Genomic DNA, 16,086 nt, shown 5'->3' on the forward strand with positions numbered 1-16,086 from the left:
GTTGAGTTGACACCAGCAATGTCATTATTTATTTTATTCTAATGAAGCATTTTATTTTGTGTATTCATATTCTATTAGAATAATTAGTTATCATACACCCATTTATATATTAAAACAAATGAATTTGATCTCACATGAATACTACAGCTCATTATACATAATTGCTAATAAATATAATATGTATGTGCTTTAATTTGTTGAATCCAACAATTCAATACTTTTAACAAAGATAAAATAAGCTTTATAAATATAAGATCACATTTCAAGAATGACTTTACAGTACATTCATTAAAGCTGGTTTTGGAAGAAGTACTTGGGTAAAAGTAAAGCAATACTGCCCTGCAAAAGTACTCTGTTACAAGTAAAAGTACTACATTCAAGATTACATGTAAGTAAAAAAGTACTAACAGCAAAAGAACTTAAAGTATAGAAGTAAAATGTTGAAGTAAAAGTAACTTTTGGGTTTGGAGTTATTGGAGTATCATTATTGATTACCGCACATTTCGAATACTTCATAAACTTTGGAAAGGTTTAATCTAAAGATCGATCCAGCTTCAGATTCATGTAGTGAAGACAAAGGTATAAATTAGGATACAAATTGAACTTGTACTTGAGTAAAGTTTGTGTGTAAAATGATTTAGTTTAAGGCCCCAAGTTCCAGCACTAGAGGTCAGAAGAGCGTCTCTTTGGACTCCATGACGTCTTGCAGACTCAGAGTTTTTAATTCTGCGCCACATGGCAATGATCTAACTGTCCTTATCAAAGGTGCCAAACACCTTCCCTTTTATGCAAACACCGAGCGGAACACATGCGTCAGAGTGTAAATACCTCATTGTGGCCTTCATGTCTCTTTGTGCACGTGCGTGTGTGTGTGTGTGTCAGTGTGTGCAGGCCTGCGAGGTGTGTGGTGTGTGTTCTGGGGTGTGTGTTTATGACTGCTTTAAAGAGTGTAAGTGTTTAATAAGCATGAGGGTGTGTTTATATAGATATGTGTGTTTGTTTGTGTGTGTGTCTGAGGGGTGAGACCAAGAAGTAATAAAACTATTCTTAATTGCCATTAATTTTCCAAGACACTATATGGTGTGATCCCTCCTAAAGATTTGATTTTGTTTGTTTATTGTCTGTCAACATTACTTCAACATTTTGGGAAATACAATTATTCAACCCACCAAGTGAGCATGGATTTTATCATCTGATTATTGTCAAGTGTTTCCCAGAATATAACATATTCATTTATGATTAAAGGCACCACATAAACAAAAGTGTGCTAGAAGCTTCTTTGCTGCATTAAAGGCATCGTTCAAATTCAATTTCCTCAATTTCCTCCCTGGTCAGCTAATCCATGCCAATGAAATCACTGGAAAAGACACTGGGCTGATATTCCTGACTAATAAACTCTCACTTCACAGGAAGTGGTATGACTCTTTCCCTTTGTACAATGAAGCCTTTCTTGTCTGGGTCCATGTGAAAGAAAGTCTCTGGTTTCATTTGAAGAAGAAAAAGAAGAAGAAGAGCAGCGATGATGTCACCGAGCTGGGTTCTCTGTAAACCCGGTCACCATAGCAACAGTTGTCAGGACGCCAAACAGGTTGAGTGATGTCACTGTCCCTGTCACTCGGCAACGTCAGGCAAACAAGTCATTCAAAAACACACTCAGCACTTTAACAGTATCACTGTAAGACAGTCAACGTGTACATAGCTGACTGGAGCTGTGACCTGTGAACAACTCAGCAGTTAATGTGATGGTGAGAAGGATGAGATATAAGTACCTTCCTAAATTCGCATTTATTCCTCATAATTTGGAGGTTTTTTGCTATTGTAGGCCACATTCTTCCCCGGGCGCTGCACAATAGCTGCCCACTGCTCCTAGTACTAGGATGGGTTAAATGCAGAGGACCAATTTCACTGTGTGTGCTCTGCTGTGTGCATGTATGTGACAAATAAAGAGGGTTTCATCCTCCGATTCTATTAGTATTTAGAAAAAGGGCTTAAATAGCATTGCCAAAATGAAATGAGAGAAAATGTCATATTTCAGGTACGTATGTTCTCAAAAAAGTAGTTGAAATACAATTTAATTTATGAAAAGTCATACCATATGTAAAAAGTTATGGTCGGAAATAGCCATATTAGTGTAGTATGTCCCAAAACAAAGTTGGGGAATAGTGTCTAAAATTAGAAGACATAGTATAGTATGTCAAAAAAACATCATAGTAAAATCTGTCAGAATAAAAATGTAGAAAAATCTGTAAAAACCATCATAGTATAGTATCGGCTAGACAGGGATGTTTTGGTCAAACAGAGCACAAAGAAACGCTGATGTGTAATCATAGATTTTTCTTTATTGTCAATATGTTGAACACCTCATTATAAAATCCTGTTCATATACAAAGGCCAGCAGAGCTGAGTGTTTTCTTTACAGTAGAAGCTACTCTGGTTTAGAGAGGAGATGTTTCACTGTCTGCGTCTGTCCATTGTGACCTGCAAACCGAAAACTCTTTGTAACGTTCACCTCAACCCTCATTAGGTTTAACACTAAAATCACTAACGTTTGTGTGACTGAGCACCTTGGCTACAAAGTGAGGACCGAGACAGAAAGGCCACACGGGGGTAAAAGCACATGCTCATCTTTCACTAAACAGCGACATTACGCAGAACAGAGAAATAAAATATATTAAACCTAAAGGGTCCCAGTCCACTCAGCGCTCCGAGGATAGAGATGTTCCTCCGCATGCTGTGAACTGCACGGCTAATCAAAAGTACCTAGATAGATAGCATTCTCCTTTAGTGATTTAATGGCATGCAGATGGATCTTTCCTACAGTAAAAGATAATAATAATTTACAGTTAAATCTCTTTAATTTACTGATCCAAAGGAAAACGTATGGAACATAAGACTATTTTGGTCAATATATAAAACATAATAAATGTTTTCATTGTCATTAGTAGATAGCAAAAATATACAAACCAAGATGAAATACCCTTTTTAATGTCCCATATACAGTATAAATATCAAGCTAGGGATGATTTTAAACTACTGTATAGCAATATTAAACATAAATGGAAGTGTTCAAATATAAAGGAAAAGCCACATTTTCCTGCTTATACTTTCCCCCTTTCTGAGTGGTCGCTATCAACGACAAACTGCCCTTCTCTTCTAACACGACAAACATGAAAAAGAAGCGATTACATATTATATGTGCACATCATGAAATAAAAACAAATTTGGCTAGTCCCACTACTTCATCACACCGCTGGATTAAAACAATAATGATTTGGTCTGAAGTCGACTCAATTACGCACAATCAAAGACACGGATAGGTTCTGAGACTCTAAGAGGAGGAAAGGTTTTGGCACTAAGTTTTCTTCCGAGGATTTGCAAAGCTCTGCACACTCACAACAGGAGTGTGTCTCTCTGTTTATACTGCTCCAGGTTAGTCAATATGTGTTATATATGAGCGTGTTTTTGTGTGTGTCCATGGGCCGAGGCGTAGGGACCAATCAGAAAGGGCGAGGGGGCCGAGGGGATGTTTGTTTATAAGGCTTCGAACTCGTCGATCCTCTGCTTGGTGTTGCCCTGCCGGATCTGTCGCAGGGTCTTGTATTTGTCTCGGCCGGCCCGGACGTTCTCGCTGTGAAGAAGGTCGTTCGTGGTATTCTTGGACTCGTCACGCGCCTGAGCCAGCTCTGAGGTCAGGGCCTGAGGGGAGAGGAGGAGGAGAGGAGGCGTGAGAAAAGATAAAGAGAAAACCAACAACATATAATATTCAACCACATTTATGTGCAGTCTATTTCTGTAAAAAGGATCTGTTAATATACATTTTTACTGCTGTTATCTACCTTCAACCACTATTCTTTTATTTATAAATACTGCTGCTACTTACTTATCTACCTGAATATGTACTTCTGTAAATTGTAATCATTTGTATGCCTTTATCTAAGAGGGTATTATTTTTTTTGCTTTCTATCGAACAAATGAATAAAGGAATTCTGATTTTGATTACTCCGACTTTAAATCGCAGATTATCAGTTATTGAATGTAAAGAGGTACATTTACTCACAGTGTCGTACTTAAGAGCCTTTTGAGGTACTTATACTTCATCGTTTTCATTTTATGCTACTTCAAACTCCTACTCCACTACATTTTGAAAGCCAATGTTGTACTTCTAACTCCACTACATTTGTCTGACAGCTTTAGTTGCTTAAAAAATGTGGATGATTAGCTCAAATTAAATATAAATCAGCTAATAAATAAACATTGATGTATAATTATGGGTTACGATATCCAGCAGCAGCATATAAAGTCATTAAAAGTAGCTCCTCCCTGCGCTTTTACGCCTAACAAGTACTTTTACTCTTACTAACGATATTTTGATGTCGATACTCTTGTACGTTATGAGTAAGATTTGTCAACTCAGTACTTGTTTCAGCACATTTTGACTCCTGTTCATAGAGTTCCCTTTTTGATGGGGATCTACAATTTTACACTGCATTATCTTAATAAGAAATGACTAAAATAAAGAATGAGTTGTTGTCACATTACATGAAATAAATGTAATAAAGCCTCTGCATCTTGCAGGGCATCGACAGCGTTTCTTTACCTTCAGCTGTTTCTGGACGCGCTCGTTCTTCTCGGCCTCCGTCAGGCGGTCCTCCTCGTTGCGGTGGTCGTTGATGCCTTCAGTCTGCAGGTCGGCGCTGTTTGTGCTGGCGTTCTCCTCGCTGTCGCTGTTGTAGTCCATGTCAGTGTACATGGGGGGAGGTGGAGGCGGAGGGGGCGCCGTCATCACCATGTGCAGCTCCTCCCGGGTCTTTATCAGGTCGTCCTGCGCCTCCTGGGCCTGGAGAGGAGAATCAATAACACACAGAGAGAGTCAGTTTAAACTCTTAGTGGGTAGAAAGCTCCTTCGTTTTTAGGTTTAAAATTCAACAAAATTAAAGTCAATAGTCTAATGTAAACTGGATTCCCAGGATACATCCCAGTCCCAGGATTGGGATGTATAATAGCAGAGAATGAGTCTAAACTAATCTCATTGAAGTCCTTGTAGGTTTAACATACTGTATCTGCCTGCTGTACATTACAGGAGCGTCTGAATGAGCCTCAGTGTGCTGCGCTCAGGTAAAGCTCTCACCCTGAGCTGCCAGGAGTTGGCCTCCTCCTCTTTGCGTCTCCTGGCGTCCTCCAGCAGGTTGATCTTAGCTGAGTGCTCTGCCAGCTCCGACGCCTGGGACAAAACAACAGGAGAAACACTTATTAAAGAGTCCAGGTTTATTACATGTAAATGGATCATCAAATAAAATGTTCATTTCATCAGGTGGTCCCATTGAGAGAGACAGCTAAAGGAAAAGCAAAGCTGTACTTATAAATCACAGTTATAAAACGAACAAAACTGACCAGAAAAGACTAAAAGTAGGTCAAGGTTTTAATCATTTTAACATGAGTTTCTGAACACTAGTTAATTCAAAAGCAATAGGAGTTTCAGTCCTATCAAAACGGAGCATGAGCGTCCTGATGAAACGTGACCAGTGTGTGGTACATTCCTCCGGACCTCCGAAACAATGTGAGCAGCTCGTCTTTCACCAGACTGCACTAACCGGAGGCTCAGTATTAAACGGTACATCTGCCTCGGTTGTAAAAGGCACTGAACTGACTCTCCGGCCGTGAAACTGTTATTTTAAAAGGTGTTCGGCCCTCAGGGGGAAAACACCGGGAACACAGTGAACTCATTAATACGTTATGGCTTTGATTCAACAGACTGTGGCATTCAGTGGAAGATGCACGGAGACTAAATCCACTGCAGGAGCTTCTTTATAGGGTTTGAGTATAAAGGCTGTCGCAGCAGCAGGTGTCTGTGATTGTAAATGTGGAGAAAGGAACCACAGCTCTACTGTCCCGACTGTTAAAGTGAGAGAGGGAGCGGCACAGTCCTGTGGGTGGTCTGCAGAGAGCAGCGAGGGGGTGAGGGGGGCTGAGGAGTCTGAAGTAATGGGGTGTGGTCCAGCTGGACGCTACAAAGTGGTTTTGTCTGGAGCTACTGTATCCAGACACTGCTGAACGCTCCACCCTGCAATGTGCCTGGTGCAGAGGTGGACAAAGTCTCAGCTGAATGTGGAGAGAAAAGACTTTGATTTGTCTTATCTCACCAAACATTTTCCAGTACGGCTCACAACACTTTTAATCTTGGTGGCATTTGCCAATTTACTGACACAATAACTTGGTTTTGGAGCATGAATGAGGAAGTTCCTTTTGCAAACATGCATTAGGGGATTGGAAACCTGGTTGAAATTGCACGGTGTGAATGGAGTACTGACCAGCTGCTCCTGACTCTTCAGCTGGTCCTCGGCGTGGCGGGCCAGCTCCTCTTTAGCCAGCAGGGCGGCCTGGCGCTCGGCTTCCAGACGAGCCGCCTCCTCCTCGGCTCTCCTCCGCTCCTGCTCGAGCATCATGGCTCTCTGCATCTGCTCCTGCAGGTCTACCATGCAGAAACACAAAGCAGTTTAGTAAAAAAAAAAAGGGAGGACTTCCTGTACCTCTTATTTATCGTTTCATTTGAAACAGAGACAAAGTGATTTCCTATAGCATGGGGCTTAGAGGATACACACAAAGGTCTAATAAGACGTAGTTATCAGGAAAGCACTGGGCAACCAGACTCTTTCCCATGACTGTGTGCACTTGTGTTTTTCCAGCTGTGAAACCTCAATCAGCTGGAATTTGAAGTATTTAAAAAGCAAACACTGCAAATCATTTGGAACTCATTTATGAGCCGTATAACTGTTAATCATTACTAAAGAGGAAACCCCTGGAGTCACTTAATGATCTTATTATGCTGGAAGTTCACTGTATATTCTATTTGTCAATAATAATAAGCAGTGAAATTATTAAAGAAAGAATGCTGTCCCTGCTTTAGAGACTGTCACAAAAAGACCCAGGTAAAACTAGTAACTGAACATAAATGTGTTTCGCTGGTTTGGACACTAAACAAAGTCAAATCAAAACACCTGATTAAGAAAATGACTAACCATAATGCATCATAGCGTAGACACAGATCACATCAGTGCCTGAGTCAACAACAGATGCTACACCGTTTCTGTTTCCAGTCGTCACAAACGTTGTTTATAAAACAAATAATCTGCTTGCATAACCTCACATTTACCTCCCCCCACGCACACACACATGCTAACTATTTACACACACAAACTCACTGCCTCACACAGGGTTAAGTGATATACGAGTGTGTCCCCCCCTTACCTTTCTCCGCCTTCTTGGTCTTCTCTTCAAACTGGTACAGCCTCATCATCAGGTCCTGCTTCTCTCGCTCCATCTGCTCCTTCTCTTTCTCGATGGCCTCCCTCTTCTTCTTCTCGTTCTCCAGCTGGGCCCTGCAGATAACACACAGCGGCCGTGAGCTGACATGCTGGATGCGTAGTAACGGCTGACAAACGACATAGCGTCAGCCCCCCCCCCCCCCAAGTCCCAGATACACAGCGTGATTGCACAAGCTGCTCTATTGCTGCTGTTACTGCTACATCTGGCATGGTCACATACGGTAAAGGCAACGTGTGAATATTATTCTCTCACTTCACGACCTCTTGAGGCCATTAAAACGCTTAAATACGATCTTGTGAAAGGTGGAATTGAAACAGCTGTTAGAGAGCTGCAGGATGTTGGTGTAGTCATTAGTAACAGGATTGATTTCAAGGTTTTAAACTTAATTTAGGGCTGCGTCTGACAATTCTTTAAAAAAATCGTTAAGTCCATAAAATGTCAGAAAATAGCAAGAAATACCTTTAAAAATGCCCTTAGACTCAAGTTCAAATCTCAAACAGCTTGATTAAAAACAAACAAAAACAAAACAAGGAAGTAAAGCCATTTGAGAAGCAACTTTCAGGGAATCTTTGGCATTTTTGTTTCAATTATTACTACTATTTACTATCAAAATGGTAGCAGATTGATTGTTTTTCCAATTGTGTCAGTCCAACCCATATTCTCGAATGAATTGTATCTATTGCTGCAACGAAGAAGATAAAGGAAAATAATAGTAACTGTTTTAAAATGACTTTAGTGATTAGTTTGGTGATAATAAATAGAGTGTGTCGGTCAAATATTCCACTGACGAGAAAAAGCAGCATAGTCTTACATTTGAGAATTTGGACTTAGCTAATTATGAGCAGTTTTTTTGCCAATAAATGACTTAAATGATTAGTGGATTATCAAACCTTTTAATCAAGCACTGACAATAGGCATCAAAGCCTATTCATAAGTTAAAGTAGAGCTGCGGCAAGGTACCGATTAATCACACGCTCTTTGTCATCTACAGTATATATGCAAATGTTTTTATGTGAAAAACTTCCACGGGTTAATTCTTTTTATAGGAGAGCCGGAATGTCCTTACAGTTCTGTTTCTACTCCAGCTTTATTGTTAATGTATATATATTGTTTCAAACAGTTACTTACCTTTATATAATTTGTATTTTATTTCATTATTTTATTATCCTTCTGTGAATCTGTACTGTTTTTCTTTCTGACCCGCTGCTTAAACTCCTGAATTTCCCCACAGGGTTTAATAAAGGTACCTTTTATCTTTTCTTATCTTAATTATTACAGAACTTTTGCCGCAGCAACAACCTGAGATCTCCCTCAGGGGTTAATTATGTTTAAATTGGACATCTTAAGGGACTTGTGACAAACCATCTAGAAACTGTTTTAGGACACCAACCCAGAGTGTGTGAGCTCCTGTGTGTGTTGATCCTAAGTCTGTCTGCTGTTGATCTCATGGTCCGCTCGCTGATATTTACTGTGTTTTCTGCTCCATGTTACATCACTGTGTTTGAACAGCTGTACGAGCCAGACATCCGCAGGCTGAGCAGAGACTCCCTTCACTTTCACTTCAGCTAATTCAAGCTGATTTCCCAGACTCGCAAAGGAATGCGGCCTTATTGCCCAGTGAATGGAGGTTTCACTTTACAGAAGTGCATGGATTGAAAGTGGCTTGGAGCCTCTCATTGTTTTGCATGTCACAGATACCTTTAAAATGTTTGCACTCGAGTCCCAAGTCCTAAAAATTCCTTGACAAGGCATAATGTGCTCTTATATACAGTAAAATGTAATATATAATTATAGTGGCCTTTTTGACCCTCAGGTTATGCAGATGGCAACATGGCAGTTTGTTTTTTGTGGTGAGCCAGAGGTTAAACTATTTTCAAGTAATTTCTCACGCAAGAACTGTCAAACATGTTTATGTTCCAGCTTCTCACATTTTCTTAATGGACTTTTTTTTACCTTTGACCTAGGTTTTTTAACAAATGTACATATCACATCTACATGTTTGCGTACTTCTCCATTTGTTTCTGCTGCTTCTCCTCTCGGGCCTGGGCCTTCATCTGCTGCACCTCGATTGTGTCGGGCTTGCGGCGCCGCATGTACAGCTCGTGGTTACCCATGCACAGCTGCAGGATGCGCTTGTTGATGCGCAGTCTCGGTGCATAGAACACAAAGTCCTGAAATTTAGAGAAGAAGAAGAAGAGGAAGAAGAAGAAGAAGAAGAAGAAGAAGAAGAAGAAGAAGAAGAAGAAGAAGAAGAAGAAGAAGAAGAAGAAGAAGAAGAAGAAGAGGCAGACAGGAGGAGTAAGAGGGAGAGAGAAAGTTAAACAGCTGCTTGATGAAAGGACAAAGACTGAAGCAGAAACTCTGAGCAGTTTAGGGAAACTTTAAACTGATTCCTGCTACTAACAGTAAAGACTGCTTCACTTATTAAGGAAGCCTGAGCTACACAGATAAGGTATATTACTTTAGTATGTTTGGGTTCCATCACTAATAAGCTTTGCCTGGAAAGTAGCAGTGGCTCTTCCGTATGCTAGATCAGACTGAAGATATGTCTAATGGTTTCTCTTTCTGCCATAGAGGGACACGATGCCACAGGTAAAACATAGGCAGAGAGTTTAAGTAGACACAAGTACTGTTACTAAATAAGATGGGAAAGGAGAAGAGAGAGTTTGAACAGAAGTATTTCAGGGTTAGAGATGTCAGCATGCTTGAAGTCTTAGGTCGGCCGATGCTGTACTCACTGGAGATTTTTTACTCACTGGAGATTTTTTATCGATGGGTTTGATGATGAACTTCTTATCGTTGAAGGAAATGTTTCTGATCTCACTCCAGGGGAAGCCAATCTTTGGGGTCAGTCTGAGGAAGAGAGCACATGAAAACAAACGGTAAACTCTTGTACTAAACTAAGGACAAAACAGGGTTTATTTATTGATTCTGATCCTAAAAAGAGACAAAATATATATACATTCACTTAAAAAGGCTAAAAGCTGTCTCTACACACCTTATTTCTAAAAGTAACCCAGATAATTTATCTGTGTGCTTCATTCTATACTGTTATTTTAAAATAAACCTCCCGCTTGGTTTCTGTATCCACAGATGGAGTAGGAGCGATCAATCTGGGGTGTGGCTCTCCGCTCTATTGTGCCAGGCAAACTGAACGGATGCCAATCTCATTCAGCACAACACAAAGTCGCACTGTAAACATTGTCGAGCCGATAGTGTTGTAATCTAGAAACGCAGCCATCCACCTCGCAGTGAAACTCCGCTCTGAAACCGCACCGCCTGAAAAGGAATTTCTCTCAATTACTGACCTGACACTCAAGGAACAATGTGGAAGTAATCTCAGCGATCAAATATGTCTATAAGAGTTTAGTGTTTATTCAATCTGTGCTGGTTCAATGGATTTGTGTTGTTAGAAATCATGTGGTTTATAAAATCTGAGAAACTTTGGTTGGTGAACAATTCGCTGGAGTTAATTGGGAAGTCTCAGCCTGATGTCTCTATAGATCTATGATTGTTATCTGTATAATAAAGCATTTAATAGGAGAGTGCATTAACAATGTTAATTGATCTACTTATAAATAATCACAGACAATTTTTTAAAGTGATAAATACTTTGAAATGGCAGAAAATATGGATTATATCATATTTAAATGGATATCTTTAGGATTTGGACTTAGAAAACAAGCAATTTGAAGGCATAAACTTGGATTTTGATGGATAATATTAAATATTTCTGATTTTCTATAGTCAAATCACTTGATCAAGACAATAAATATTGAGATTTATCAAAAATGGAGTTGTTTTCTTAAGGAATCCATTGATCTGTTGGTCTATATACTTTAATAAATAGTGGGAAAAATGTCAAAAATCCAAACATATTTAGATAATTATCATAAAAGCAGCGAATCCTAACATTTGAAAATCTGAAACCTATGAGGGTTTGCCTTTTTGGAATTGTAAAAATTACAATTAGTCAAAAATCTTATATCCGACACGTTTGGTATACCAATGGACTTAATGTTTCTGTCATTTCCATTTCAGATAAGAAGAAAAATGTGAATCAACATTAGTGACTCTTCCTCCTAGGCAACAAACAACCAGTCTGCAACTTTTATGTGAAGTATGTTGAATGTTGGAGGAGATTTCCATTGCAAAAACCTATGATTTAGCAATTGTGCATTTAATTAATAAAGGCTTTGAATCCTTTAAAAAGCAGATAAATAAAATAAAGAATAAGTGACTCTGATGTCCGGCTGTGTGTATCGTTGCTAAGAGGAAACCCTGGATCACAGAAACCTCTGAACAATTCTGGAAAAAGCTGTCCTATCTAGTGAGCAGCGCAGGAGAGCCTAAGGAGTTAAAGCCTCGGCTGCACTGCTGCATTGTGGGCCGGCCCTTCTCCGTTGTAGGTTAGCCTCACATTCTTAAGTGCGGCACAGCTTGAAAAACCAGTCGGCGTAGTCATGGTTACTGCAGAGGGCGCCGTGGAGGAGAGGCCTTTCTTTGCTGATCCCAGGGAGCACATAAAGAGACAGACTCACACAGGGACGCAGATCGCGCTGTTAAAATTAGTTTCTGGCTCTTAAAACCGCAGCTAGGATAAAATGAGGCTAAATGAGAGACTGGATGAGCTTTAACACAATAGCAGTAACAGTTATTAAATCATCCAGACTCCTTAAACTCATACTCGGCAGGAATAGAGAGGTTCAAATAAAGGTTCTCCAACCTTCTCTTTCATTTCTCCCACGAGGACGGACAAAGTAGACCACACTGCTTTCAATAGAGCCAGTTCAAGAAGGGAGAAGCTACGATCTGGTAGTGAACCAGAAACGCAGCCAGAGCAGAAACGGCTGGATGGATTTCCAGCACAGGGTCAGTGCACATGGGATGAAGTGCTCCTTTAACACACTTCACTCCAGTGACCCCCTCACACAAGGCCAGGACCCGGGAGTTCTCAGGAATCATTTCCCCACAAAGACGGCGATTACCTCCCGAACTGTCTTGCCCTACATACAAAGTGGCAATCGCAACCAAGGCCAGGCTGGACCCTGGTTACCCCCATTCACATGTCCCAAATAATGGGTTTCCGATCGTCAAAATGAACAAATACCAAAGACAAATTGGGTTTTTTTCTTTCATACAGCCTGTGGATTGAAAGGAGAATAGCACTTAAGTACAGACATGGACAAGTCTGAGGTCAGACCCAGTATTTACTCAGGGGGAAATAAAACAGGACACCCAAGACAAAATAGGAAAAATAAGGTCAGCAAGCGTATAGCGGGGATTTTATGTAAATAATCGTACGTATAAATGGCACACAAACGTATACTCTGTGCTTTAGGGGGGGTTTGAATCATTCAGCGGTTTGTAGAGGAATAAATGTACCTTTATACGTAGAGAAGTGTGAACAAATGACCTATTTATACTATAGGATTACAAGAAACTGAGGCACGTGCACAACGGCAAAAATGGGATATCCCATATAGGAATACGTAACAGGGAAAAACTGCATACAATTACGCCGCTCATACATGTAGGTGGAATAAACTTCAAGATGGCCTTTAGTTAGACATTTTTAGTTATTTCTTAAACAGTTCAAACTTCTACTAAATGTTTTACATACGAATGCTCCTGTTTTACGTAATCTGCTTTGTCCTTTTGAACTGTTTTGCTCTTAAATGGTTTCCCCTGATTAAATAACGGTGATCTTTGTCTCTACTTAGAAACGTTAGATCAAATGAGGTTATTTCAGCTCAAATCTGATAAAAAAAGCAGACAATAGAGAATAGAGACACAAAAGAAAACTGCTGAGATTTTTTTTGGTGTCTTTGGAGAGACTCCTCCCAAAGACTGTATTCATTTGGCCTTCATTGCTATTGGTGTCATACTGTCTGCAGAGGAACAGGAAAAGTGATTACGCTCAGACATGCTCAGCCAGTTTAGCTCTGTGTCACAGCGACTGCAGCAGCAGGTAGGAACAGACACCACCAGCAGGGCCGTTAAGAACAAGGTGCTTACTTGTCGTCCTTCTCGTAGATGTTGAGTCCCAGAGCGTCCACTCCCAGCCACAGCTCGGTTCCCTTCTTGTTCTTGATGTCAAAGTAGTTGACTCCATACATCTCCAGGTCTTGGGCGATCTTCAGGTACTCCATCATAGCGTCCTCCCTGAAAGAGGGGACAGCGTTCAGTTATCATCATTTAAATCCATTCTTTTGGATTCAGTGAGATTATATCAAACACACACTCACTTCAGCATGCCATGGTGCTCCTCGTGCCACACCTGAATCCTCTCCTCCCATTGTTCTCTGGATAGTTTGTGCTGCTCCTGGACTCTGAAGAAAGAGATGGAAGAATACAACAAAGGTCAACATCATCACTAAACAGAGAAGAAAATCTATTATATAATACTTTATGTGGGTTTTCCCTTTCCTGGAGTGTGATATATAGATGTTTGTGCATGTAAATGGTCTGCAAAGGCTCAAATCCCCAAGTTCCACACACCCCACCCTGCCTGAAATGCCTCCATTGGACTCCAGAGTTTACTTCTGGAACATAGTGACATCACTATGGAACACTTGCGCTTCTTTTGGCTAGCGCTCCAACACGTTGTTCTTGATAGACTAAGGGGCGGGACATCTCTAAGCGGTTGACCAATCACAACAGAGCCGGCCAGCTAACCAATCAGAGCAGACTGGCCACACAGTGGAGGCACAATGGGGCCCTTTTAGTAACTAACATAATGCTCTGTTCACATCATGCAAATTCCAACTTGGTGGAGTAGTGTGTTTCTTAGATCTTTCTGCCTCAGGTTGGTGTTGCTTGAGTTTCTTTCACTACGACTTGTTGAGAGGCAGGTTCAGAGAAAAGGTGCGAAAGGGTGTGTGCTGCTGGCATTCCAGCCGTTTGAACTAAAGACTGACACCCGCATAAGCACATGACCCATTTCATTCATCTCGACTCTCTTCTTCATATGTTCGTAAATGAGCATATTTTACTTTGATGATGGAAATAATCCTAGCAATGCAGACCTAATGTTAATATCTGGTAACAAAAAAAAGCTCTTTGTCAACATAACAGCTTCAATCAAACGATCTAAAAGGTGTTCAAAAGTTGCGACAACCCCAGGTCACAACCTGTCAAGTCACAGGAAACAAAAACAGACATCATAACCATAGACAGCATATTTGAGCTGCGGTGCTTTCCCTGAAACTTAATCCTGCTTAATTCCAGTTCGTCACTGTTGAACATTTTTTTTTTCCCCTGTAAACATTTGTATTATATAATGACATAATTAGACAATCGTTATTCCTGCAAGTGCCAAAACTAACAGCATCATTATAATACGCCAAATGTATCACTTCATTACATATTCCTTTGTGATTTGGGTGTTAAGACGCCAGGAGAGCTTCTTTCTGACCTGTGAGGCAGCAGGCGTTCAGACAGCAGGTATCCGGGCTGGTGCACTTCTTTGTTGTAGTCTCCAAACTTGGCCTGAACGGAGTATGAGGCGAGCAGCACAGCCGTCTCTGGTGGACAGTAAACCTCGTCGCTCAGGATGCCCTCCTTCACCTGCAGGAAGAAGAGCTTCTGGGTGATGTCCTGGATCAGCTCCTCGGACACGTCCTCAGGGAAGAATTTGGCCCGAAACTTAAACTGCAGAGGGTTCTCCTTCTTCACGTCCTGTGACGACACCTGGGGAGCAATTACAACATATTTTAGGGACATACAGTGACAAAGTCATACAAAAACACAGGAAATCAAACAATAATTTCCATGTTGCAGGGTTATTTTTGCCAGGGTGTTTATTGGCTAGAAGTAAAGGGCAAAAAGAGTATTTTATTACAGATCACAAGACGCTGATTGTGGTGATTTTCCATTCTCAGGTTAATGTGAATATATCTCTGCACATGAGACTGAAATCTCATCATTATACATTTTGTTTAGAATCCTCTTTTTGTAGCGGGACCGTATGAGTTGCGGTTACTTGATTAAGTACTGTTTGATTTGTGTCCTCTGGTTGCTTTGCAGCTTGTTCTGTTGCACAAACTTCAATAATATAAACATCTTTGTATACATTTCTCTTTTAAACCTGTTTTTTGCTACAAAAGAATACAAACCAAGGAGACACGATGAAGAACTTTGCTGTCTCCCTGTTAATAAATATGGAAACAGTTTCCAGCTCCGCAGTTTAATGGCTGCTCTGCCCTAACCGAAAGGGGATCTACCGCAATCGTTTAGTGGTAACACACTTTAATTGCGCTGTGTTACAGTAAGCGTTCACACAATGTGCCTCTTCCTCTAATTTAAAAACAGGAACCGAGTGGTCATGATGGAGAGAATGGGGCCGGGAATATTCCAGTTTGAGCGAGGCATTGTGCAGCAGCGCACCGTCAGCACTCACCGTACAGTTTACTGCTGCTGACTGAGGCAGGCATCCCCCCCTCTCTCACTGACCCTCGTTTGTGATTATGGAAATAAACAACTTATGAAGTGTCTCCTCATATATGGGTGTTTTCCAAGATTTGTTTAATTCAGGAAATCATTGTCTGATTCGAATTTTTTTAATCTTTTCCCTGTATTTGTTATAGTCTGTAGTCAATGCTGCACTATTATCCATCTGAGCCTGTAGAGTCTGGTTTGTATTTTGTACTCGTATAACATTGTTGAACTCACAATGCAAAGTTTTAAAACAGAGGATCAACATTGATGCATCAGAACCATCTCATGTGACATCACTTGAGGTAGCTTATCAGTTCCCACAAC

General features: G+C 40.6%; 1 protein-coding gene across 3 annotated transcripts in view; it reads right to left on the reverse strand.

The window, feature by feature from the left end:
• Positions 1-2,319: 2,319 nt before the first annotated feature.
• ezrb (ezrin b) overlaps positions 2,320-16,086 on the reverse strand; it is a 29,976-nt gene continuing 16,209 nt past the window's right edge. For 2 of the 3 annotated variants that reach the window (XM_063901916.1, XM_063901915.1), the window contains 10 exons: positions 14,741-15,015; positions 13,572-13,655; positions 13,342-13,488; positions 10,062-10,176; positions 9,331-9,494; positions 7,246-7,376; positions 6,309-6,469; positions 5,129-5,221; positions 4,598-4,837; positions 2,320-3,696 (listed from right to left, as the gene is read on the reverse strand). In XM_063901916.1, coding sequence (XP_063757986.1) covers positions 3,532-3,696; positions 4,598-4,837; positions 5,129-5,221; positions 6,309-6,469; positions 7,246-7,376; positions 9,331-9,494; positions 10,062-10,176; positions 13,342-13,488; positions 13,572-13,655; positions 14,741-15,015 — 1,575 coding nt within the window. In that variant the 3' untranslated portion in view covers positions 2,320-3,531. The remainder of the gene's footprint in view (positions 3,697-4,597; positions 4,838-5,128; positions 5,222-6,308; positions 6,470-7,245; positions 7,377-9,330; positions 9,495-10,061; positions 10,177-13,341; positions 13,489-13,571; positions 13,656-14,740; positions 15,016-16,086) is intronic. The other variant, XM_063901918.1, reaches the window with a different exon arrangement.

The sequence above is a fragment of the Eleginops maclovinus genome, chromosome 15 (genome assembly GCF_036324505.1).
Source record: "Eleginops maclovinus isolate JMC-PN-2008 ecotype Puerto Natales chromosome 15, JC_Emac_rtc_rv5, whole genome shotgun sequence".
Classification (NCBI taxonomy): Eukaryota; Metazoa; Chordata; class Actinopteri; order Perciformes; family Eleginopidae; genus Eleginops; species Eleginops maclovinus.